Source organism: Rattus rattus, chromosome 17 (assembly GCF_011064425.1).
Source record: "Rattus rattus isolate New Zealand chromosome 17, Rrattus_CSIRO_v1, whole genome shotgun sequence".
In the NCBI taxonomy this organism is placed as follows: Eukaryota; Metazoa; Chordata; class Mammalia; order Rodentia; family Muridae; genus Rattus; species Rattus rattus.
In genome coordinates this window covers 19,415,241-19,439,005 of record NC_046170.1, presented here as the reverse complement: position 1 = coordinate 19,439,005, position 23,765 = coordinate 19,415,241, and the positions used below count along the sequence as shown (strand labels likewise).

Genomic DNA, 23,765 nt, shown 5'->3' with positions numbered 1-23,765 from the left:
TGTCGTCACCAGCAGTAACTTGGCACACTATGTCAGCGAATGAATTTGCTTTCGCTGTGTTCCTATGTTCGGTGCTTCTTGACAAACGAACGTTTCTATTCAGTAAATTTTTTTATTCCTCAATCTTCTCAAGGAAGTGCTAGCATTCAACACAAAAAGAGAATGGTTGAGAGTTTTTAAAAGCCAGCTTTTAAGAGGAGAAAGTGATCAGGGGTTTGATGACTGCAATAGAAGATGCAGTAACTGACTTTCTGATATGGGTAACAACCCTAATGGACGCTCCTAACTTTAGGAGATCCTGAAACCTCAGGTAATGGTGTCTATCATACTGACACTACGTGGAATGTCCCCTTTTCTAGCTGGTCAGCATTTTCAGCTCCAGAGTGAGTATTGTGGCTTTCTAACATTAGAATTTAATTTTCTCGTGGGTTGATAGGGTGCAGTGGCGGAGCATATGTTTTGCATTGGGTTAGACAGCCCCACGCCCCATCCCCACCCCAGTGTAATCTCCTTACATTTTCTTGGATGGGTGAGAACTGTAATTGCTGGAATTTTAATCTTCTTAAATGGAGAAGAGAATGGATTTACTGACATTGAAGAAAACTTATTAAAAAGCTGCCTTCGGGTTTCTGCTGCACCTGAATCTATCTGTCATGTCTTCAAAGTCACAAAACAGGAAGTAAACAGTTAACAGAAGGTATTTACTTCTCACAGCAGGGGACAGGATAATCCTGGGGTCAGCAGAGAGGCCATTTTGAAGTATGTTAGGATTAGACCGGAAATTAGGTCCATGTGCTGCTTGCCACTCAATAACCTTTCTCAGTAGAGGTCATTACTCACTCCCAGCAAGTGACACGTCCCTGCCCAAATCATAGGTCATCATTCAAGAACCAATTTATTCCAAAGTCGTCTTGTATGAGAAGCTGGAGGGTGAACTCACCCCAGGCAACCTTGAACGAGGGTTTTTGGCCCTGTTCTCCTTCATCAGCCAGTGATATAAAGATGTTTTCATATCTAACTCAGCTGGTTGAGATCACACAGAAAGCGCTTGGCACGGAGCTGATGCCCAGTCTCCTGCCTCCTCTGATGAGGCTACTGTGCTGTGGGCTCACTGATCGCTCCTCTCCCAACTTCTCCCCTAAATGTGAAAACAAGTCTTTCCTCCTTTTCCCAAGTTCTCAAGAACCGCAGTTGTTAAAAAGATGAATGTATACTTTTTAAACAGATTCATAAAAGAACATAGCACATGGACACTGGATAGTCAGTATTTCTCCTTTTATTTCTTAAAAGGTGATGTCCCTTGTTTCTGGCAATGTGGTTTATAGGCAGCAACAGAAGCAAGATAATTCTGTACCGATTCTGGTGGAGGGGTTTTTGTTTTGTTTTGTTGTTTTTTAAATCAGTACTATTTGAGTGTTTCTTATGAACCAGGCAGTATGTGTATGAGTTAAGACTTGTAGCACTCCCTGTAAGATCCACAAAAAATGGCACAACATTGTCTTAAGATGAAGATACTGGGGTTGAAGAACTTGTCCAAAATTGGAGTCATAGTAAGTCAGTGAGAAAACATCGAAACTCCAGTTCCAAAGCTAAGACTCTAAAGCGCCAGAGATCCAGGAAGGTGTGGCCATGAAAAGAAGTCAGAGAACAGCTCAAGGACGCCCTCCCCATGGCAACAAAGAAGCGCCTTACAAAGTAAAGCTACCAGAACAATCTAATGCAGGCATAGAAACATCAGGGATGTATTTGTTCACAGTTAGAGCTTAAAACATCTATGCATAGCTGTCCTAGGTTGAGTTTCATTTCTGTGAAGAGACACCATTACCAAGGTAATTCATAAAGGAAAACATTTAATTGGGGCTGGCTTACAGTTCAGAGGTTTAGTCCATTACCATCATGGCAGGAAGCGTGGCAGCATCCAGGCAGACATGGTGCTGGAAGACGAGCTGAGAGTTCTACATCTTCATCTGCAGAAAGCAGAAAGACACTGTCACTCGACATAGTTTGAGCATATAGGACCTCAAAGCTCACCCCCACAGTGACACACTTCCTCCAACAAGGCCATACTTCTAATAAAGTTACCCCCATGGGCCAAGCACTCAAACCTGTGAGTCTGTGGAAGCCATAGCTATTCAAACCACCACAGTAGCCATAAGCTAGAATTTATTTATGCATCCTCTTTATTTTCAGTAAATTTTCCCACTGCCTGCTGAGTACCAAGTAGCACTAAGATAGGTGTCTATTGGTGATTCTAACTGCAAATGAAGGGTTTCCTTTAAACACTGCTTATCTGGTAGTTTCAAAAAAACATTAGTCTCTGTCTCCACGAGATCCACCTTAATCTTTTTTTCTCTTTATAATATTCCCACTTTCAGCTAGAGGAAGGGTTCAGTGGTTAAAAGTGCATATTGGTCTTACAGAGGACCTGAGCTCGGCTCCCAGAAGGCAGCTCATGACTGCCTGGAGCTCCAGCTTTAGGGAGCCCACACCTCTCCTGCCTCTGTAAACACACACACACACACACACACACACACACACACACACACACACACACACATACAGAGCATGGGCTGAAAATGACAGAGTGAATGATGTCATAGTGCTGGGGTCTTCTGGAGATGTAGCCATTCACTAGTGTACAAGGGTGGCAGCTGGTAGTTTCGTTTCTGGTTTAGCAGAACAACCTAACTGCAGCTTCTAAGATGCTTAGCCAGGAAAGGGCATCAGGAAACACTGCCACCGAGACCCACGATCTGCAGGTGCTTTGTTTGTCCTCATGTCTAACTGCTTGCCTGCCTGGCTCCAGGATGATGGTGGTGGTGGTGGTGGTGGTGGTGGTGGTGGTGGTGGTGGTGGTGGTGGTGGTGGTGGTGGTGGTGATGGTGGTGGTGGTGTTGGTGGTGGGAGGGTGGTGGTGTGGTGGGGTTGGGGTGGTGGTGGTGGTGGTGGTGGTGGTGGTGGTGGTGGTGGTGGTGGTGGTGGTGGTGGTGGTGGTGGTGGTGGTGGTGGTGGTGGTAGTGGTGGTGGTGGAGGTGGTGGTGGTGGTGGAGGTGGTGGTGGTGGTGGTGGTGGTGGTGGAGGTGGTGGTGGTGGTGGTGGTGGTGGTGGTGGTGGTGGTGGTGGTGGTGGTGGTGGTGGTGGTGGTGGTGGTGGTGGTGGTGGTGGTGGTGGTGGTGGTGGTGGTGGAGGTGGTGGTGGTGGTGGTGGAGGTGGTGGTGGTGGTGGTGATGATGATGGTGGTGGTGGAGGTGGTGGTGGTGGTGGTGGTGGTGGTGGTGGTGGTGGTGGGAGGTAATGATATGAAAATACAGTGCTAAATTCACTCAGAGGAGGGCATCCCTGAAGAACTGTGGATGACACATACGTCTCTGGTGAAGTAGGCAGTCTTAAGGATGAAAACACTGGCAAGATGTCCACGAAGCTGTAATCTTATGAAAACCGCAAGGCTGATACCATGAAAACTTCCAGTTCATAGACTCTGACACTTCCAAGTCCTGGCTCAATTCTGTAGAAATATGTGGGATATTTTTTGATGAGCTGAGGTTTGGGAACTGCTTATTGTCATAGCATGAACACGCATGTTCATGAACATAACACAGTGCTCCGCTACAGGTATAACTAATCACCACAATTGCAGTCACTTCCGCAACATTCTTGCTTACCCAACAATCCTGGTGGTTAGAAGTGGAGGAGGTTCAGATAGTCCAGAACTGAGGTTTTGGTCAAGGTGAATGTCCTTGTGGAGATCTATAGGGGTATCCGCAATCCCTGATTCCTCTCAGCGCCAGGGGTTACCTATCTACACAGCCAGAAGTGGCCTCTGCCACCTCTCACTGACATGGACCTTTGTGGTCGGTCCAGAGCACCATACAGAACACTCAGCAGCGAAGCCCCATTCGCTCTGCTCCATGCTCTGTGATGCACTCACAGGCTCCGGGCAATGTAGACAGCCGTGAGAGCGTCCTGTGCCAGCCACAAACATAAAGGAAGTCAACACAGGCACGGCCCTCGGAAGGATGCCGAAGGCACAGCACATGCATTAAACCTGTGTTTGCGATTATTTGTGCAGAGACCGAAGTCTGTATGTTTTTCTTCCTCTAACTGGAAAATAAATTTAACAATTTAGTCCTCAAAAATCTACAATTAACTGGCTTGATTACACAGGATCAGCTTTAAGCCTTAGGCTGCTCAACTGGGTCCCGCGTGCACGCAGTATTCACTCTGACCTCTGTAACTCCGCCCAGCTTCTCTTCCTTGTTAGAGTGGGCTCAGGAGGAGGAGGAGGCGCGGGTGCCCTGTAGGCTTCAGCATGGAGGGCTGAGCTGTTCCCGGGTGACACTGCCCATTCTGTTCTCAGCTTCACAATCCTCGGTGCCTTTTGCTCTGCTACAGCTCAGAGAAGTAACAGACATCAAACACACTGGTCGGCCCTTTGCATATCATCAGTTGCCCCTGAGTGTAAGAGTGTCTTCCTCTCAGACGTTTATAAATACGGTGATACTTGTGCACTGCAAAACCAGCTACATAACGGCAAACCTTGACAATAAGACCAGGTTCCATGTTCCGATGCTTTCTGCTTTCTGAAGAATTTAAAGTCAGGTTCTTTCAGTGTAAGCTGCCAGTCTCCTTTTTAATGAAAGGTTCATTTATGTGTATATTGTGTATATGTGCCTATCTCATAGATGTGAACCGCATGCATGCAGGTACCTAAAGAGGCAGGAAGAGGGCCCCAGCTCCCTGAATTGAGCGTATAGATAGTTGGGAGCCGCCAGATGCGGGTGCTTGGAACCAAACCCAGGTCTTTGTACACCAGGTGCTCTGTGTAGCCCTCTGAGTCATCTCTCCAGTCCCAGGATAAGAGGAGAAAATGTTTCTGTTTGTTTCTGAGAACTGAACTTAAGGTCTGTCTTGGTGTTCTATTGCTGTGAAGAGACACCATGACCTCAGCCATGCTATATTAGTAGTAGTAGTAGTAGTAGTAGTAGTAGTAGTAGTAGTAGTAGTAGTTCACTTTACATCCTGATCGCAGACCCCCTCCCTCCTCTCTTCCCAGCCCCACTCTTACAAATCCCTCCTCCCATTACCCCCTCCCCTTCTCCCTAGAGAAATGGAGCCCCCACCCTTGGGTACCACTCCATCCTGGGACATCTAATCCCAGAAGGACTAGTCAAATCCTCTCCCATTGAGGCCCAACCAGACAGTCCAGCTAAGGCGAAGGAGACCCAACGGCAGGAAACAGACACCAAGACAACCCATGCTCCACTTGTTAGGGAAATCAAGCTTGAGCATTTGCTACAAATGTGTAGGGGGCTTAAGTCCAGCCCCTGCGAGCTCCCCGGTTGGTGGCCCAGGCTCTGTGAGTGCCCCATAGTCTCTGCTTAGTTGACTCTGTGGGTCTTCTTGTGGTGCCCTTGACCCCTCCGGCTTGCTCACTCTTCCCCCACTCTCCCACAAGACTCCCTGGGCTCCGTCTGATGTTTATCCGTGGGTCTGCATTTGCCTTCATCCCTGCTGGATGAAACCTCTCAGAAGACAGTTGTGCTAGGCTCCTGTCTGCAAGCATAGCAGAGAATCATTAACAGCATCAGGCGGTGGCTCTCTCCCATGGGAGGGGTTCTCAGGCTGGGCCAGTCATTGGTTGGCTGTCCCCTCAGTCTCTGATCCATCTCTATCCCTGTGCATCTTGTAGACAAGTTTTGGGTTAAGGGTTTTGTGGGTGGATTGATGTCCCCCTTCCTCATCTAGAAGGTCCTGCCTGCCTACAGGAGGTGGCCACTTCATTCTCTATATTCCCCACTCTGGTAGGAATCTCAGCTAGGGTCACCCCATAGACTCCCGGTATCCTCTCCCATCCCAGGCCTCCAGCTAGTCCCCAGAGAATCCCCAGCCCCTGCACTGATTTCTAGTCTCACTCCCGGACCTCTCTTGCCCGCCTCCCACCTGATTGCCTGCCATCCCCATTGCCCTCCTGACCTCCTTCCTACCCAGTTCCCTTTCTCCATCCACCTGCAATGACCGTTTAATTCCCCCTTCTGAGTGAGATTCATGTATCCTCCCTTATGACCCAGTTTCTTTGGATGGACCACAGCCACTCTTATAAAAGAGAACATGTAACTGGAGCTTACTTACAGTTTAGAGGCTTAGTTGGTGGTGGGGAGCATGGCTGCACACAGGCAGATATGGCTGGAGAAGTAGCTCATGGTCTACATTCAGATCCTTTGGTAGCAGGAAGACAGAGAGACTCTGGACTTGGCATGAGTTTTTGAAACCTTGAAGTCCACCCCCAGTAACACACTTCCTCCAACAAAGTCACACTTCTTAATCCTTTCAAATAGTGCCACTCCCTGGTTGACCAAGCATTCAGATCTCAGAGCCTACGGGGTCATTCTTGCTCAAACCACCACAGGGCCTTATGCTAGGCAAACACATTACCACTGAGCTGTGTTCCCCAGCCCTCCATCTGCTTTTTAATATTGTGGTAAGTTTCCTTATATATAAGATTGCTAAGAAAGCCCCTGGTGACTCAAAATTCCCACAGACTGGAGAATTAATCCTCAAGAGACTAATTCTTAATTTTTAGAAAGGACATCAAAGGAATGATAAGCAACTTTGTCTGACTGCTTCAAAATTTGTGGCACATCTTATTAACCAGAATGTGTCACATGAAGTTCTGTGCCTGGAGACACTCACTTTGCTCTGAGAGAGCCAACAGATGACAGTGTTGAAGTAGCTCTTGGCTTCCTCAAGGAGTGTGGTCTCAAATTAACCCAGGTGTCACCAAGGAGAATCCGTGCAATCTTTGATGCCTGGGAAACAGTCTTCATGACTCGGAGATCGACACAAGAGTTCAGTACATGATTGAAGTGATGCTTGCTGAAGGCAGATTCAAGGACCACCCTGTTATTCTGGAAGGACTTGATTTAGTGGAAGAGGGTGGTCACTTTACATATATGCTCTCCTTGGAAGATGACTACAGTCCAGAAGATGTTCTTAATGTTTTCAAGACGGGTCCTAGTTTTATGGAGAATGAAGAGAAGTACAAGGCTATTAAAAATGAAATCCTTGATGAAGGAGACAGTGATTCAAACACAGACCGAGAAGTTGGAAGTAAGGAGGAGGAAGAGGAGGAAGTAGAGGAGGAAGTAGACGGCCAATAGAGGAAGGAGGACAAAAGGTAACTATTCCTGACAGAACAGAAATCAGCCTAGTCTCATTTCACCATACAACCTATCTTGCCATGCAGTCAAGTTTGATTTTGAAGGATGTGTACACAGTTGCTGAAGATGGAGTCTGCTAAGAGCCAAACAAAAGAACTCTGCAACAGGACACTTGACTTCTGTACCCAGCAAAGGACCCATGAGAAATGTTGCCTTCATAGATGGGCAGTTATCAAGCCTACAACAGGCAAGAATCTTATACTCAACGATGTTATTTTCTCTTTCAAAATGGTGTGTCTTTAAGATCTCATGTTTCTCTATCTGGATGTAAATTAAAACAGACAAAACAACAACAAAAACCCTTTCTCAGAGAAAACTTAGGACCCAGATTTCCTTGTTCCTGCAACAGGACCCATTGGTCTATCTCATAGTTAAATTGTGTGTGCTCTAGCCTTGTCTCCTGGCTTTCTATAAATTATGAGATGCCTACAGGCGTGGTGGGGAGGAAATGAGATGCTCCTCACACTTTGGCCAAAATGTAAATGAATCCATTTGCTTTAACCAAAAAGAAAGAGAGAAAGAAAGAAAGAAAGAAAGAAAGAAAGAAAGAAAGAAAGAAAGAAAGAAAGAAAAAAGAAAGAAAAAAAAAGAAAGAAAAGAAAGAAAGAAAGAAAAGAAAGAAAGCAAGCCCCTGGTGGAGCAGGGATTTCTCTTGTTAGGCACATTCATGTGTCTTCTTCCTATGTCATTATATTTATGGAGGTGTGTGTGTGTGTGTGTGTGTGTGTGTGTGTGTGTGTGTGTGTGTGCATGTGTTAAAAATAATAAAGAGAAAGAAGCTATCCATTTGGCTGGGGGCATGGAAGAGGTTCAAGAGAGGGTAGCCACAAAAGGTTATATTTCAATTATAATCCCTGAGGGGAAACACAGTGATGAGATAAAATATTCCTTATGTTTCTCTGGCTCCTTGCCAAATCAAGGAAAGTATAGCTTTAATAAGACTATATATAAAACATTCCATGGATCCGTGATGTCATAATGAATCTACAGTTATAAATGTGGAAAGAGGTTATCAATGTTCCATTAAATAAAGATATCGAAGTGGCTAACAGTGTGTATAGACACAAAGAAAATTTTGAATGTGTGTGTGTGTGTGTGTGTCTGTGTGTGGTGTGTGTGTCTATAAAAGAGACATGGAGTTTGTAGTGTGTGTCTGTGTCCTGTATGTGTGTGGTGTGGGGCAATGTGAAAGAGTCAGAGTACGGTCTCTGTGGTATGTGTCTGTGTATGTGTGAGGTGTTTGTGTATATATGGGGGCATGGGTTTGTACTTATGTGTGCGGGGATAGGTGTAGGAGGAATATATGTGTGTATGATGTATGTCTGTGTGGGATTGTAGTATTAGGTGATGGAGAGGAAGGGAATGAAGTATGTGGTATGTTTGTGTATGTGAGGAGATAGTGTGTGTGTGTGTGTGTGTGTGTGTGTGTTGTCAATGTGCATGTTGAAGAAGAGGAAATTTTCTACAGTATATACAGGGATAGTAAAATTAGTGTATAATGGCAATAATGTATTATAAATTCTTTTATTGCTTTTTACTTTTTTACATTTTCTTATCTACATGCATTCCAATTATTAGGAAAAAGCAGTTTCTATTTTAAAAGAGATAATGCATGAACATGCCATACCCAGTCCGTTCAATAACATTAATCAACATGTTCTAGTCATTCTGGCTGTGCATGCTTTAGAAATATCCCGTTAATAATTTAATGAACTCAGAAACCCAAGCAAAGATGAATCAGAGAGTAGCACCTTTTCAACAAGGAAAGAATCAAGCATGGCACTGTCCCCAGCTCCACCTTTATAAAGCAAGACATGACCTCATTTGTCACTACAGATTAACTTAACTAATTAAATCTAATTTAAATAAAGTTTAATTTAGTTAATAAATTTAATTTTAAATTTAATCAACTTAAAGTTAATTTTTCAATCATGAATTTCCAAAGATGACAACAGAAAGCCAGCCTAAGTGTCTAGGAACCTAAGAAAATCTTGGTGAGAAAAATCACATAATTAACAAATGATTAATGGAAAGAAACCCTTTTCCCAGCAAGAAATACTATAAATAATTCTCTTGCCCATTAAGGTGTTGGGGTCCAGGGGTCACCGCACAAACTGCACAGTGATTTCAGTCAGAAAGGAATAATTTATTGAACACACACCCTAAGACTGATTGATCAGGATCATAGCTTGGAATTTCAGGGCTGAACTACGACCCCGAATGTCTTGCTCTGTCTGTCAGCTTATACAAAAATCACCATGAGCAGGTGTAGGAAGTACTGTCCAGTGGTCAGCTCTGACTCAAGCCGTTTGAGACTTGACAGTTCATATTGACCTTGAATTGATGTGTCCTATGCAAAGCTTTGCAGAATTTCATAAGATTAACATACAGAACTTTACAGGATACATGTGATCAGCATGGCCTTGCTCTGAGTCAAGTTCTTCCTCTGTGTCAACGACCGGCAGGCATATTACAGCAGCAATATGAAATCACTGGCAAGCATGGACTGAAATGGCTACCACAGCTATGCTGCGGGAGTGGGGGTGAGGCAGGCTCAACAGAGGGAAACCTCCTTCTGGTCAACGTAATGGGAAATCTGGCTCATGTGGAGATGGAGTCCCAGCTTTCCAGGTGAACAGGGTCAATGGCCTGGCTGTGGGACCTCAGGGAGGCACAATCACCTTACATCATGCAGAAGAGGCGGGAGGAATGATCAGCCAATGGTAATACGCCTTCCTTCCCACAGTCCCCACCCTCACCACACAATCCCAAGCTGAGCCAAATGGTGTTTGCCTGAGTCCTGACCCCTGAGTCAGAAATGTGGAAATTTTCCCACGTCTTCTCTTCCGTCTTTTCTTTTGGGTGCTGCTCAGACCTAAGCACCTTTTCCTGGCACTTGAGGCTACTATACCTTTTCCCTAAAGGTTCCCTCCCTGACATGTGGCTACCTGTGCCATGCATCTGGCCTCCGTGCCCAGCTTACACAAAGGAAATGGCTTTTCTCTCCTCCTTTCCAAACTGAGGTTGCAGTATTAGAGGTGCCCGCGCTACACTTTCATCCACTTGCAAGAGAGTTTTCCAGGAGGCATCAGCCACCATAAGGTACTTACTGGGGCCCTATTTATCACCAGTGATGTGGCTTGTGCACCAACACGAACCGCAATCGGCTTCATAACAAGAACGAGATCAACATGGGGACAGCTGCGTGTTGTGAGGGGGCCACCACGGTGACATGTAGCACATGAGCCATGACCCGGGGAGCATTGTCAATAACCCGATGTGTGCATTTTCAAGGCTATGCCCCTGCACAGCGAATGTGACAAATTGCACATTTCTCTGCAGAGGCAGTAAGTGGGGTAAGAGGTGTCAGAAAAGAACACCATGATAGGGTGTACATAACTTTTAGTTTGTTTACTAACTCTGTGACCTGGTCACAGAACCACAGCGACTTAGTTGGCCAAATGTCAAGCTCTCCCATTCCTGGCATCCTTACTCCAGCTTGTTACAGGTTGGGTTTTCACAGGAGACGGTGGGAGTGGAAAGGCACAATAACACTGTGCGGTCAGGAAAAGGACTGCACAATTCAGACAGTTCCTGTCCCTTCCAGAAAGCTTACTCTCCTGACTCGGGCTTGGACCACCAGAGAACTTCAAGCTCACACTTCCCTTGTCAAGTTCCCTTGGGTTGACACTAAGTAATATAAACTGTCTAAATAGGACATAAATTAATGTTTTTCTAAATGCTAATGACAGTGTCACATACTGAGATGGGACACAAAAATGTTGGGGATGCCTGAAAATGAGTTCAGAAAAGGTTTAATTCCTCTTCCTCCCTATGATATGCAAGACACTGAGGTCCCAAGAAGCAAGTCACCTGCAGAGCCGACTCTAGTTAGTGACATTGCTGAGACTCCAATCTTGTCCCCTCCCTCAGAGTCCAGCACTTCCCACCACATCTTGCCACCAAGTTCATGTGCCAGGTTCATCTATGTAAAATATAGGGCAGGCATGGTGGCCTTTGATCCCAACACTCTAGAGGCAGAGGCAGATGGATCTCTGTGAGTTCCAGGACAGCCAGGGCTGCAGCTTGGGTCACTACTAGAGAAGCAGTTACCAAGATCTCGAGCCTTTGAGAGCCTTTGGTCTTAGTTTTTTGCTTCTTTTCTGAAAGCCTTAACATGCAACGGCCCAAGAATAAGTCTACCAGCTCTCAGGAGTAGAATGCCCAGCTCTGTGGTGCCAATGAGGAGGTTTCCGCTCCCTCCCAGTACCCTAAAGCACTGAGAGGGGAGAATCAGGCTGATCCATGTAATAACTGAATAAATATGAGTTAAACCAAAGCCTGAGAAATGACAGCTCCCAGGAAGAGCATCCTGTCTGGGAGAAAAGGTGATGTAACTCATCCAACAAGGCATACTTTGGACACTGTTCCCTACAACTCCAGTCACCTGGGGAAAGACTGCAGAGAGCAAATGGAGCCCAAAGGATGTGCAGTGAGGGTTATCTTTCCTTAATTAGCAAACTTGTCTATCTCAGATTTCTTCCTTTTGCTTAACTTTATAGATGGGGGGGGCACTGTTAACATTTTTAATCTTGGGCCAGGTAACTGTGACTATAAAACCATAATTCACAGGAATGCATCCCCATGAGGGATGTGTAGTGTTTTCTAAATGACATCCACTATGTGACAGCTGTTAATTAGGTTATATTCCCAAAGTCGTGATAAAAGAGTGCCAACGAATTCAGACACATACTAAGTTATAGCATGATGCGAGCTGCAGGCTTGGAGTGCTGTTGACAACTGAAATTATTTGAACATGTGATAGACTCTCAGAAAACATAAATATATACTGGGCAGTGTTGTCACACACCATTAATCCCACCCAGCACTCCAGTGGAAGAAGGAGGTGGATCTCTGAGTTTGAGGGCCAGCCTGGTCTACAGAGACCAGGACAGCCAGGATTACACAGAGAAATGTTATCCTGAAAAATGCAGCAAAACAAACAACAGCAGCAAACACCTAAATATGTGAAATTGAGTGTAAATTATTAAACATCTTAATACCCTAGTTAACAATGCCTACCCCCCCATTCAAAGTCCTAAACATTTGACAGCAGCTGCTAATTTATCATTTGGTATTTAATTTTGCCTATTAAGGAGTCAGAGTACTTACAAGTTTTTCTCTGGTTGTTTATAATCCCTATTTGCAAATAATTTACTTATTTTAATTTTATGTGTATTGGTGTTTTACCAGTATATATCTATGGGAGGGTGTGGGATCCCCTGGGACTAGAGTTACAGAGAGCTGTGGAGTGCCATGTGGGTGCTGGGAGTTGAACCTGAGTCCTCTTTACCCCTGTGCCATCTCTCCAGCCCCTATAATCTGTTTTTAAGCTAAAAGTCTTTGCCTTCGTTTTCTACTCTGCACCACTGAAGTGCATCCGTAGCACATGTGAGCCGGTCAAAGGACCACTTGCAAGAGTAGGGTCTCTCCTTCTGTTTTATGAGTTCCAGGGATCGAACTCAGATCACCAGGCTTGTCCGCAGGTGCTTGCTGGCCCAAGTTTTATTTTTAACTTTAATTCTAAATTCTTTCCTTTTTAAAGGAAACTTTGTTTTACCAATAAGACTTAATAACTAAGCTAAATCAGACACTGAGTCTTCCTTGATACAATGTCTAGAGGTTTTGTTTGCTTGTTTTTGTCTTTTTTGCTGAGTGGTATTTGTGTGTGTTCCCCTTACAAAATATGATAATTTGATACCTATATAAAATACACTACTGAATAGAGTACTCTGATAAAAATTTGATGTATTTTCTCAAGTTTCACAGCCTGATAAGAGAGTTGTGATGATATGGGTCTTGCTGGGGACTGAGGATGTAGCTCAGTGATAGAGAATTTGCCTAGAAGGTTCAAAGTCCTGGGTTCAATTCCCAGCACTGCAAAATGAAGGAATTGTTCCTTTGTGCCTTCGTTAAGTTAGGTGGAAACAGAGAGACGATCTAAGTATCTAAATGTGATTTGTTGCCATATTTCCAGTATTTTTGTTTGGTTGTTGTTCTGGGTGTTGTTCTTGTTGTTGTTTGAGGTTTGTTATTTGGTTTTTCGAGACAGGGCTTCTCTGTGTAGCCCTGGCTGTCCTGTGTAGACCAGGCTGGCCTCCAACTCAGATTCACCTGCCTCTGCATCCTGGGTGCTGGGATTAAAGGTGAGATGAGTCCTCTTGACTCTATAGCCAGTGTCCATACCAGCAGACGTGGCTTCATAACCCCAAGGCTAACAGGGATTTCCCTGGCAACCTGAGCTCTCAGGTTCAGAGAAATGGCTGTCAGAGTGTAGTCTATCACAACGTGCATTCATGACCTAAGCTCTCTGTACCTACGTCCAACTCCCAGGCTTAAGTGCATTTTAGATTGGGTCCTTGGGGTCAGCTACTCACATATGGGTATCGTCAATCTGATATGGATTGGTGTAACTTTCCCAAGAGGTGGAAAGGACTTCACACCCTCAGGCATAGATCTGGCAGGATGCCACACTGTGGAAGGGACAGAATAGCACACTCCCCCACCAAAAATACTACGGCAAACTGTTTGGAATCCTTCAGACCTAGAGAGCAGTCGTTGACATTTGAGAAGGTTAGAAATTCTGCAATCAATTGTTTATCTCCGGTAATAGTTGTGGTGGTGAGCTTTTTCTTCACTGTAACAAAGAACCTAATGGAATCAAAATATAAAGAGGTTCCCTATGGTTCAGAGCATTAGAGTAGGGATATTCCCTTCATGGCTCAGTGAACCAAACACTCCGTATATGCTCCACCTCTTAAAGATAGCGTCATGTATAAATGCCAGCCCCAGCATCAAATATTGTCATTGACAAAGCCCATATTTAATTCAAATGTAATATGTCTTTAACATCTTTTAACAGGTACATATTTAGGACCAATCTGTGAGTCATGACCAATATTCCAGAGGGAGTGGACCACTCATCTCTGGGAAGGGGACGCTCTGAGGCTCCCTCACCACTTAGGGATTTTTATTTTTCATGACTAGATTTTTTCTTTCTTCACAGTGTCTCACTGCATGCACTTACACCATATATCCTTACACTGAAGCTCTAGCAAAATGTTTCTTAGATATTTGCTTCTCTATTTGAAGTCTGCATTATCTAGCACTGTCCATGGTAACAACCTCCAAATGCCTACAGATGAGCCTCACCTCTCAGCTTCTTCTGTCTCCTCCTCCGATCACACTGATGCAAACGTCTGCACATGCAGGCTCTCTTAGTGCACACTGCTGACATTTCTCGTTTCCCCAGCAGAGCACTGATGGGCAGCCCCATGACAATCAAGGGCTTGCAGAAAACACTGGCTTGCCCTAGAGGTTGGCTCATAGGGACTGATAAGCTCAGCCTGAGGTAGGGAGACTTTTACCGTTACTTGTCTAGCTCCAGGATAGGCAAATTAACATTAAAGCATTAACAAATAATACTGCTCTGGCTGGCTACTGGGCAGAGAGAAGTAGGCACTGAAATTGAACACTTTGCAAAGGGAGGAGAAACTGCTTTGAATTGAGATGTTGTGATAAAAGTGGGGGCTGTTCTTATAGCTAACAGAAATTTTTAAATACAAATGACTCAGTTATTAGTAAAAAAGAAATGTTCTACCAAGAGTAGGTAGCCTGGTGGAAATCTGTCCGTGCTCCTTTACAATGACAGTGACAGTCGAGAAGCTCACGACAGCCTACAGCTCCACATGTTTTGATTTCTTCTGTCACCCACGGGCACCTTCACCTACACGTGCATACCCAAACACACACACAAATACACATACATGCATCACAACACAACACACACACACAAAACACATACCACACACACATACACACATGATACACTCACACATACACCACACACAACACATACCACACACACGCACCATATACTCACATAAACACACCACACACACACTACACACACACATGCACACTCATACCACACACATACACACACCACACATACATACACACATACATCATACACACTATACAAACACATACACCACACACACATGCACCACACATACATACATATATGCATACACTACAGACGCACATGCATACACACACATTGCACACACATACACACATACATATACAACAGACATACACATACCACACACACCATGCACACACACAAATGAAAATTAAGACTAAATAAATAAAAACCCTGGTGAAAATAGCTGACATGAATTGAGTATCTAATTTGTGAGCAACGATCTGTAGTATTCTTCCCCTAAGCCTTTATGATGTCCTCTAGAAAACAGGGAACCTTTCCTCTCTATAAAGAATAGAACAATATATAAGGCCCTTCATCGCTTCTGCTCAGATCTTCTTTATCCCTCACAATTACAGGAGGAAGCCAGTTAAGAAATCAACCTTTCCATCTGAAGTGGGCTTGGATTTCTTTGGAAAGAGAGTACTACATTGTGGATGAAGACTCCCCATTCTTCGAAGTGACCCTCACACGCAGGGGATACCTTGGAGGCACATCTGTCATTAGTAAGTAGCTTGGGATTGGCTGTCAGCATGGAAACATGGAGTGTGAGCTTCAGACATCCTCAGGAGAGCAGGCTAGAGGAGAGTCAATGGCTGGATTGATGGAAACAACTACAAATGCTACAGGAAAACCGTGTTGTGTGCACTACAGGATAGGCTACAGTTGATACGCTGTGATTGTTTTCTCTGTGTGGTTTGCTTGCTCTAACAGATTATATTGTTTTCCTTTTCTATAATTCAAATAGCTCCAGGAAAATTGAGACATTTCCTAGCCATCCCACAATCCTCAGCTCGCCCAACTTTTTTCCTATTGAAAATATATTTCTCCTCTTATAGGATACATCCTAATCACAGTTTCCTCTCCCTCCACTACCCCCAGCTCCCCCCAACCTTCCCATTCCTCAGATCCATTCTCCCTCTATGTCTTCTTCAGAAAAGAGTAGATCTCCAAGAGACAACAACCGAAGAGGACAAAACAAGATAGAGTAAGACAAGGCTAAAGCCCTCACGTTGAGGCCGGACAAGATAACCCAGTAAGAGGAAAAGAGTCTCTAGAACAGGCGAAAGAGTCAGGGACACATCTGCTTCTACTGTCGGGAGTCCCGCAAAAACGCCCACCTAACAGCCATAACATATACGCAGAAAACCTGGCGCAGACCCACGCAGGCCCCGTGCTTGCTGCTTCAATCTCTGTGAGCCCATGTGAGACCTGCTTAGTTGATTCAGTGAGCCATGCTCTCCTGGTGTCCTCTATCCTCTCTGGCTCCTACAGTCGTTTTGCCCCAACTTCCACGGGGTTCCCTGATCTCCAAGGGAGGGGCCCGATAAAGACTCTCGGAATAATGTCTGACTGTGGGTCTCTGCACTTGCTCCCATCTGCTGCCGAAAAAAGCCTCTCAGATGAGAACTAGACAAGGCACCGATTTGTGATTATAGCAGAACATCAATAGAAATCATCTAATTATCGGGAGTCATTTAATTGATTTCTCCCAGCCATGTTTGGTTCTGCCCTAGGTCTCTGGGCTACCCAGTCTCCAATTCCTAGCTAACCCGTCAGTGTATGGCATGGGCTCCCTCTTATGGTGTGGGCCTCAAGTTAAACCAAACATTGGTTGGCCATTCCCACAACTTCTTCACCACCATTGCCCCAGTACGTCTTGCAGGCAGGACAGATTGTAGGTCCAGCGTTTTCTTGCTGGGTTGGTGTCTGGGTTTCTCTTTCAGTAGCCTGTGACTACCTCCCTTCACCAAAGAGACTAGAAGATAGGAGTAAAGGGTCCATGCAGGCACCAGATGACCTCTCTACATTCAACGAGCAGTGTGGATGTTAACCTCCGCAATGGGGGTGTGCTGTCAGTTTTCAGAGCGTGACTTTCTGTCCCAGCATCAGCCTGGGTTGTTTGGAGATCTCCGAGTGAACTCCTCAGCCAACAACTCAACTGACTGTGACCCAGTCCCACCCCTGGAAGTTCTGCCTACCTTCAAAAACTAGGCCAGTTCAGACTCGGTGTCCTCCATGACTAGACCTCCTTACTAGGGTCACCTCATAGAGTCCAGAAGGTTTCCACTGCACTAGGTTTCCACGCTGCCTCCCGAATGCCCCCCAATTCCAGCTGTCTCCCTGAACTCTCTCCTTCCACCCTTTTATCCCCATCCCACCTGATACCTTCAATCCTGGCCCCACCCACCCCCAGTCCATCAGTAAAATCTATTCTATTTCTCCTTCCTGGGGAGACTCATGTATCCCCCAGAACCCTCCTCTTTGCCTAATTTCTCTAGGTCTGTGAATTGTAGCATGAGTATCATTTGCTTAGCAGCCAATGTCCACTTACAAATGTGTGCATTCCACATCGGTCTTTCCTGGTCTGTGTTACCTCACTCAGGATGCTCTTTCCTAGTTCCACCCATTTGCCTACAAATTTCACGATGTCCTTTAAAAAAAAAAGACTGTGACCATACTCCATTGTGTAAATGGAGGTTTTCTCTGTACATTCTTTGGTTGGGACACATCTCAGTTTTTTTCCAGTTTCTGTCTACTATGAAGAAATCTGCAATGACTTTCTTTTAAAATTGCCTTTGTGTGTAGAATAATATATGGTCGGGGCTGGAGAGATGGCTCAGAGGCTAAGAGCACTGTCTGCTCTTCCAGAGGTCCTGAGTTCAATTCCCACCAACCACATGGTGGCTCACAACCATCTATAATCAGGTCTGGTGCCCTCTTCTGGCCTGCAAGCATACATGCAGGCAGAAAGCTGTATGACGTATACATAATAAATAAATGTTTTTAAAAAAGAATAATATAGCAGCAGCTCTCTGCTCCCAGAACCCGTGGGAGAGATACCTTACCGCCTGGTCAGGTGGGCACTCCTGAGGCTGCAGAGCGGAAGAGACCACCAACACTGCCCACCCCTGCCCACATCCCTGACCCAAGAGGAAACTGTACAAGGCCTCTGGGTTCCTGTGGGGGAGGGCCCAGGAGCAGCAGGAGCCCTGCCTGAGACACCGCCGGAACCTGAAGGAAACAGACTGGATAAACAGTTCTCTGCACCCAAATCCCGTGGGAGGGAGAGCTAAACCTTCAGAGAGGCAGACACGCCTGCGAAACCAGAAGAGACTGCTCTCTGCACACATTACTGATTCCAGAGGAAAATACCGGAGGCCATCTGGAACCCTGGTGCACGGAGGCCCCCGGAAGAGGCGCGGCGAGATCTTCCTGGTTGCTGCCATCTGGAGAGCCTGTGGGCAGAACCCCGCGAGCACACTTGAGCCTCGGGACCTCAGGTAAGACTAACTTATCTGCTGCAAGTGACCTGCCTGGTGAACTCAAGGCACAGGTCCACAAGAACAGCTGAAAACCTGTAGAAAGGAAAAACTACAGGCCCGAAAGCAGAACACTCTGTCCCCATAACTGACTGAAAGAGAGGAAAACAGGTCTACAGCACTCCTGACACACAGGCCTATAGGACAGTTTAGCCACTGTCAGAAATAGCAGAACAAAGTAACACTAGAGATAATTTGATGGCGAGAGGCAAGGGCAGGAACCCAAGCAACAGAAACCAAGACTACATGGCACCATCGGAGCCCAATTCTCCCATCAAAACAAACATGGAATATCCAAACACACCAGAAAAGCAAGATCTAGATTCAAAATCATATTTGACCATGATGCTGGAGAACTTCAAGAAAGACATGATGAACTACCTTAGAGAACAAGTAGAAGCCTACAGAGAGGAATCGCAAAAATGCCTGAAAGAATTCCAGGAAAACCTAAATAAACAAGTAGAAGCCCATAGAGAGGAGACACAAAAATCCCTGAAAGAATTCCAGGAAAACACAATCAAACAGTGGAAGGAATTAAAAATGGAAATAGAAGCAATCAAGAAAGAACACAGGGAAATAACCCTGGATATAGAAAACCAAAAGAAGAGACAAGGAGCTGTAGATACAAGTTTCACCAACAGAATACAAGAGATGGAAGAGAGAATCTCAGGAGCAGAAGATTCCATAGAAATCATTGACTCAACTGTCAAAGATAATGTAAAGTGGAAAAAGCTACTGGTCCAAAACATACAGGAAATCCAGGACTCAATGAGAAGATCAAACCTAAGGATAATAGGTATAGAAGAGAGTGAAGACTCCCAGCTCAAAGGACCAGTACATATCTTCAACAAAATCATAGAAGAAAACTTCCCTAACCTAAAAAAAGAGATACCCATATGCATACAAGAAGCCTACAGAACTCCAAATAGATTGGACCAGAAAAGAAACACCTCCCGTCACATAATAGTCAAAACACCAAACGCACAAAATAAAGAAAGAATATTAAAAGCAGTAAGGGAAAAAGGTCAAGTAACATATAAAGGCAGACCTATCAGAATCACACCAGACTTTTCGCCAGAAACTATGAAGGCCAGAAGATCCTGGACTGATGTCATTCAGACCCTAAGAGAACACAAATGCCAGCCCAGGCTACTGTATCCTGCAAAACTCTCAATTAACATAGATGGAGAAACCAAGATATTCCATGACAAAACCAAATTTACACAATATCTTTCTACAAATCCAGCGCTACAAAGGATAATAAATGGTAAAGCCCAACATAAGGAGGCAAGCTATACCCAAGAAGAGGCAAGAAACTAATCGTCTTGGCAACAAAACAAAGAGAAGAAAAGCACACAAACATAACACATCCAAGTATGAATATAACAGGAAGCAATAATCACTATTCCTTAATATCTCTCAACATCAATGGCCTCAACTCCCCAATAAAAAGACATAGATTAACAAACTGGATACGCAACGAGGACCCTGCATTCTGCTGCCTACAGGAAACACACCTCAGAGACAAAGACAGACACTACCTCAGAGTGAAAGGCTGGAAAACAACTTTCCAGGCAAATGGTCGGAAGAAGCAAGCTGGAGTAGCCATTCTAATATCAAATAAAGTCAATTTTCAACTAAAAGTCATCAAAAAAGATAAGGAAGGACACTTTATATTTATCAAAGGAAAAATCCACCAAGATGAACTCTCAATCCTAAATATCTATGCCCCAAATACAAGGGCACCTACATACGTAAAAGAAACCTTACTAAAGCTCAAAACACATATTGCACCTCACACAATAATAGTAGGAGACTTCAACACCCCACTCTCATCAATGGACAGATCATGGAAACAGAAATTAAACAGAGACGTAGACAGACTAAGAGAAGTCATGAGCCAAATGGACTTAACGGATATTTATAGAACGTTCTACCCTAATGCAAAAGGATATACCTTCTTCTCAGCTCCTCATGGTATTTTCTCCAAAATTGACCATATAATTGGTCAAAAACGGGCCTCAACAGGTACAGAAAGATAGAAATAATCCCATGCAATATCGGACCACCACGGCCTAAAGCTGGTCTTCAATAACAATAAGGGAAGAATGCCCACATACGTGGGAAATTGAACAATGCTCTACTCAATGATAACCTGGTCAAGGAAGAAATAAAGAAAGAAATTAAAAACTTTTTAGAATTTAATGAAAATGAAGGTACAAACATACCCAAACTTATGGGACACGTATGAAAGCTGTGCTAAGAGGAAAACTCATAGCGCTTGAGTGCCTGCAGAAAGAAACAGGAAAGAGCATATGTCAGCAGCTTGACAGCACACCTAAAAGCTCTAGAACAAAAAGAAGCAAATACACCCAGGAGGAGTAGAAGGCAGGAAATAATCAAAACTCAGAGCTGAAATCAACCAAGTAGAAACAAAAAGGACCATAGAAGAATCAACAGAACCAAAAGTTGGTTCTTTGAGAAAATCAACAAGATAGATAAACCCCTAGCCAGACTAACGAGAGGACCCAGAGAGTGTGTCCAAATTAACAAAATCAGAAATGAAAAGGGAGACATGACTACAGATTCAGAGGAAATTCAAAAAATCATCAGATCTTACTATAAAAGCCTATACTCAACAAAACTTGAAAATCTGCAGGAAATGGACAATTTCCTAGACAGATACCAGGTACCAAGTTAAATCAGAACAGATAAACCAGTTAAACAACCCCATAACTCCTAAGGAAATAGAAGCAGTCATTAAAGGTCTCCCAACCAAAAAGAGCCTAGGTCCAGACGGGTTTAGTGCAGAATTCTATCAGACCTTCATAGAAGACCTCATACCAATATTATTCAAACTATTCCACAAAATTGAAACAGATGGAGCACTACCAACTCCTTCTATGAAGCCACAATTATTTTATACCTAAACCACACAAAGACCCAACAAAGAAAGAGAACTTCAGACCAATTTCCTTATGAACATCGACGCAAAAATACTCAACAAAATTCTGGCAAACCGAATCCAAGAGCACATCAAACAATCATCCACCATGATCAAGTAGGCTTCATCCCAGGCATGCAGGGATGGTTTAATATAACGGAAAACCATCAACGTGATCCATTATATAAACAAACTGAAAGAACAAAACCACATGATCATTTCATTAGATGCTGAGAAAGCATTTGACAAAATTCAACACCCCTTCATGATAAAAGTCCTGGAAAGAATAGGAATCCAAGGCCCATACCTAAACATAGTAAAAGCCATATACAGCAAACCAGTGGCTAACATTAAACTAAATGGAGAGAAACTTGAAGCAATCCCACTAAAATCAGGGACTAGACAAGGCTGCCCACTCTCTCCCTACTTATTCAATATAGTTCTTGAAGTTCTAGCCAGAGCAATCAGACAACAAAAGGAGGTCAAGGGATACAGATCGAAAAAAGAAGTCAAAATATCACTATTTGCAGATGATATGATAGTATATTTAAGTGATCCCAAAAGTTCCACCAGAGAACTACTAAAGCTGATAAACAACTTCAGCAAAGTGGCTGGGTATAAAATTAACTCAAATAAATCAGTAGCCTTCCTCTACACAAAAGAGAAACAAGCCGAGAAAGAAATTAGGGAAACGACACCCTTCATAATAGACCCAAATAATATAAAGTACCTCGGTGTGACTTTAACCAAGCAAGTAAAAGATTTGTACAACAAGAACTTCAAGACTCTGAAGAAAGAAATTGAAGAAGACCCAGAAGATGGAAAGATCTCCCATGCTCATGGATTGGCAGGATTAATATAGTAAAATGGCCATTTTACCAAAAGCGATCTACAGATTCAATGCAATCCCCATCAAAATACCAATCCAATTCTTCAAAGAGTTAGACAGAACAATTTGCAAATTCATCTGAATAAAAAAACCCAGGATAGCTAAAACTATCCTCAACAATAAAAGGACTTCAGGGGAATCGCTATCCCTGAACTCAAGCAGTATTACAGAGAAATAGTGATAAAAACTGCATGGTATTGGTACAGAGACAGACAGATAGACCAATGGAATAGAATTGAAGACCCAGAAATGAACCCACACACCTATGGTCACTTGATTTTTGACAAAGGAGCCCAAACCATCCAATGGAAAAAAGATAGCATTTTCAGCAAATGGTGCTGGTTCAACTGGAGGTCAACATGTAGAAGAATGCAGATCGATCCATGCTTATCACCCTGTACAAAGCTTAAGTCCAAGTGGATCAAGGACCTCCACATCAAACCAGACACACTCAAACTAATAGAAGAAAAACTAGGGAAGCATCTGGAACACATGGGCACTGGAAAAAATTTCCTGAACAAAACACCAATGGCTTATGCTCTAAGATCAAGAATCGACAAATGGGATCTCATAAAACTACAAAGCTTCTGTAAGGCAAAGGACACTGTGGTCAGGACAAAACGGCAACCAACAGATTGGGAAAAGATCTTTACCAATCCTACAACAGATAGAGGCCTTATATCCAAAATATACAAAGAACTCAAAAAAGTTAGACCAAGAGGGGAGACAAATAACCCTATTAAAAAATGGGGTTCAGAGCTAAACAAAGAATTCACAGCTGAGGAATGCCGAATGGCTGAGAAACACCTAAAGAAATGTTCAACATCTTTAGTCATCAGGGAAATGCAAATCAAAACAACCCTGAGATTTCACCTCACACCAGTGAGAATGGCTAAGATCAAAAACTCAGGTGACAGCAAATGCTGGGAGGATGCGGAGAAAGAGGAACACTCCTCCATTGTTGGTGGGGTTGCAGACTGGTACAACCATTCTGGAAATCAGTCTGGAGGTTTCTCAGAAAATTGGACATTGAACTGCCTGAGGATCCAGCTATACCTCTCTTGGGCATATACCCAAAAGATGCCCCAACATATAAAAAAGACACGTGCTCCACTATGTTCATCGCAGCCTTATTTATAATAGCCAGAAGCTGGAAAGAACCCAGATGCCCTTCAACAGAGGAATGGATACAGAAAATGTGGTACATCTACACAATGGAATATTACTCAGCTATCAAAAACAACGACTTTATGAAATTGTGAGGCAAATGGTTGACCTGGAAAATATCATCCTGAGTGAGCTAACCCAATCACAGAAAGACATACATGGTATGCACTCACTGATA

The 23,765-nt window shown here is 44.0% G+C and overlaps 1 protein-coding gene across 1 annotated transcript in view; it reads left to right on the top strand.

Annotated features, from left to right (window-relative positions):
- Positions 1 to 23,765, top strand: part of Frem3 (FRAS1 related extracellular matrix 3) — a 67,108-nt gene that overhangs the window by 7,281 nt on the left and 36,062 nt on the right. The window contains 1 exon segment of the mRNA XM_032887859.1: positions 15,624 to 15,770. Within this exon segment, the coding sequence (XP_032743750.1) occupies positions 15,624 to 15,770 (147 nt within the window).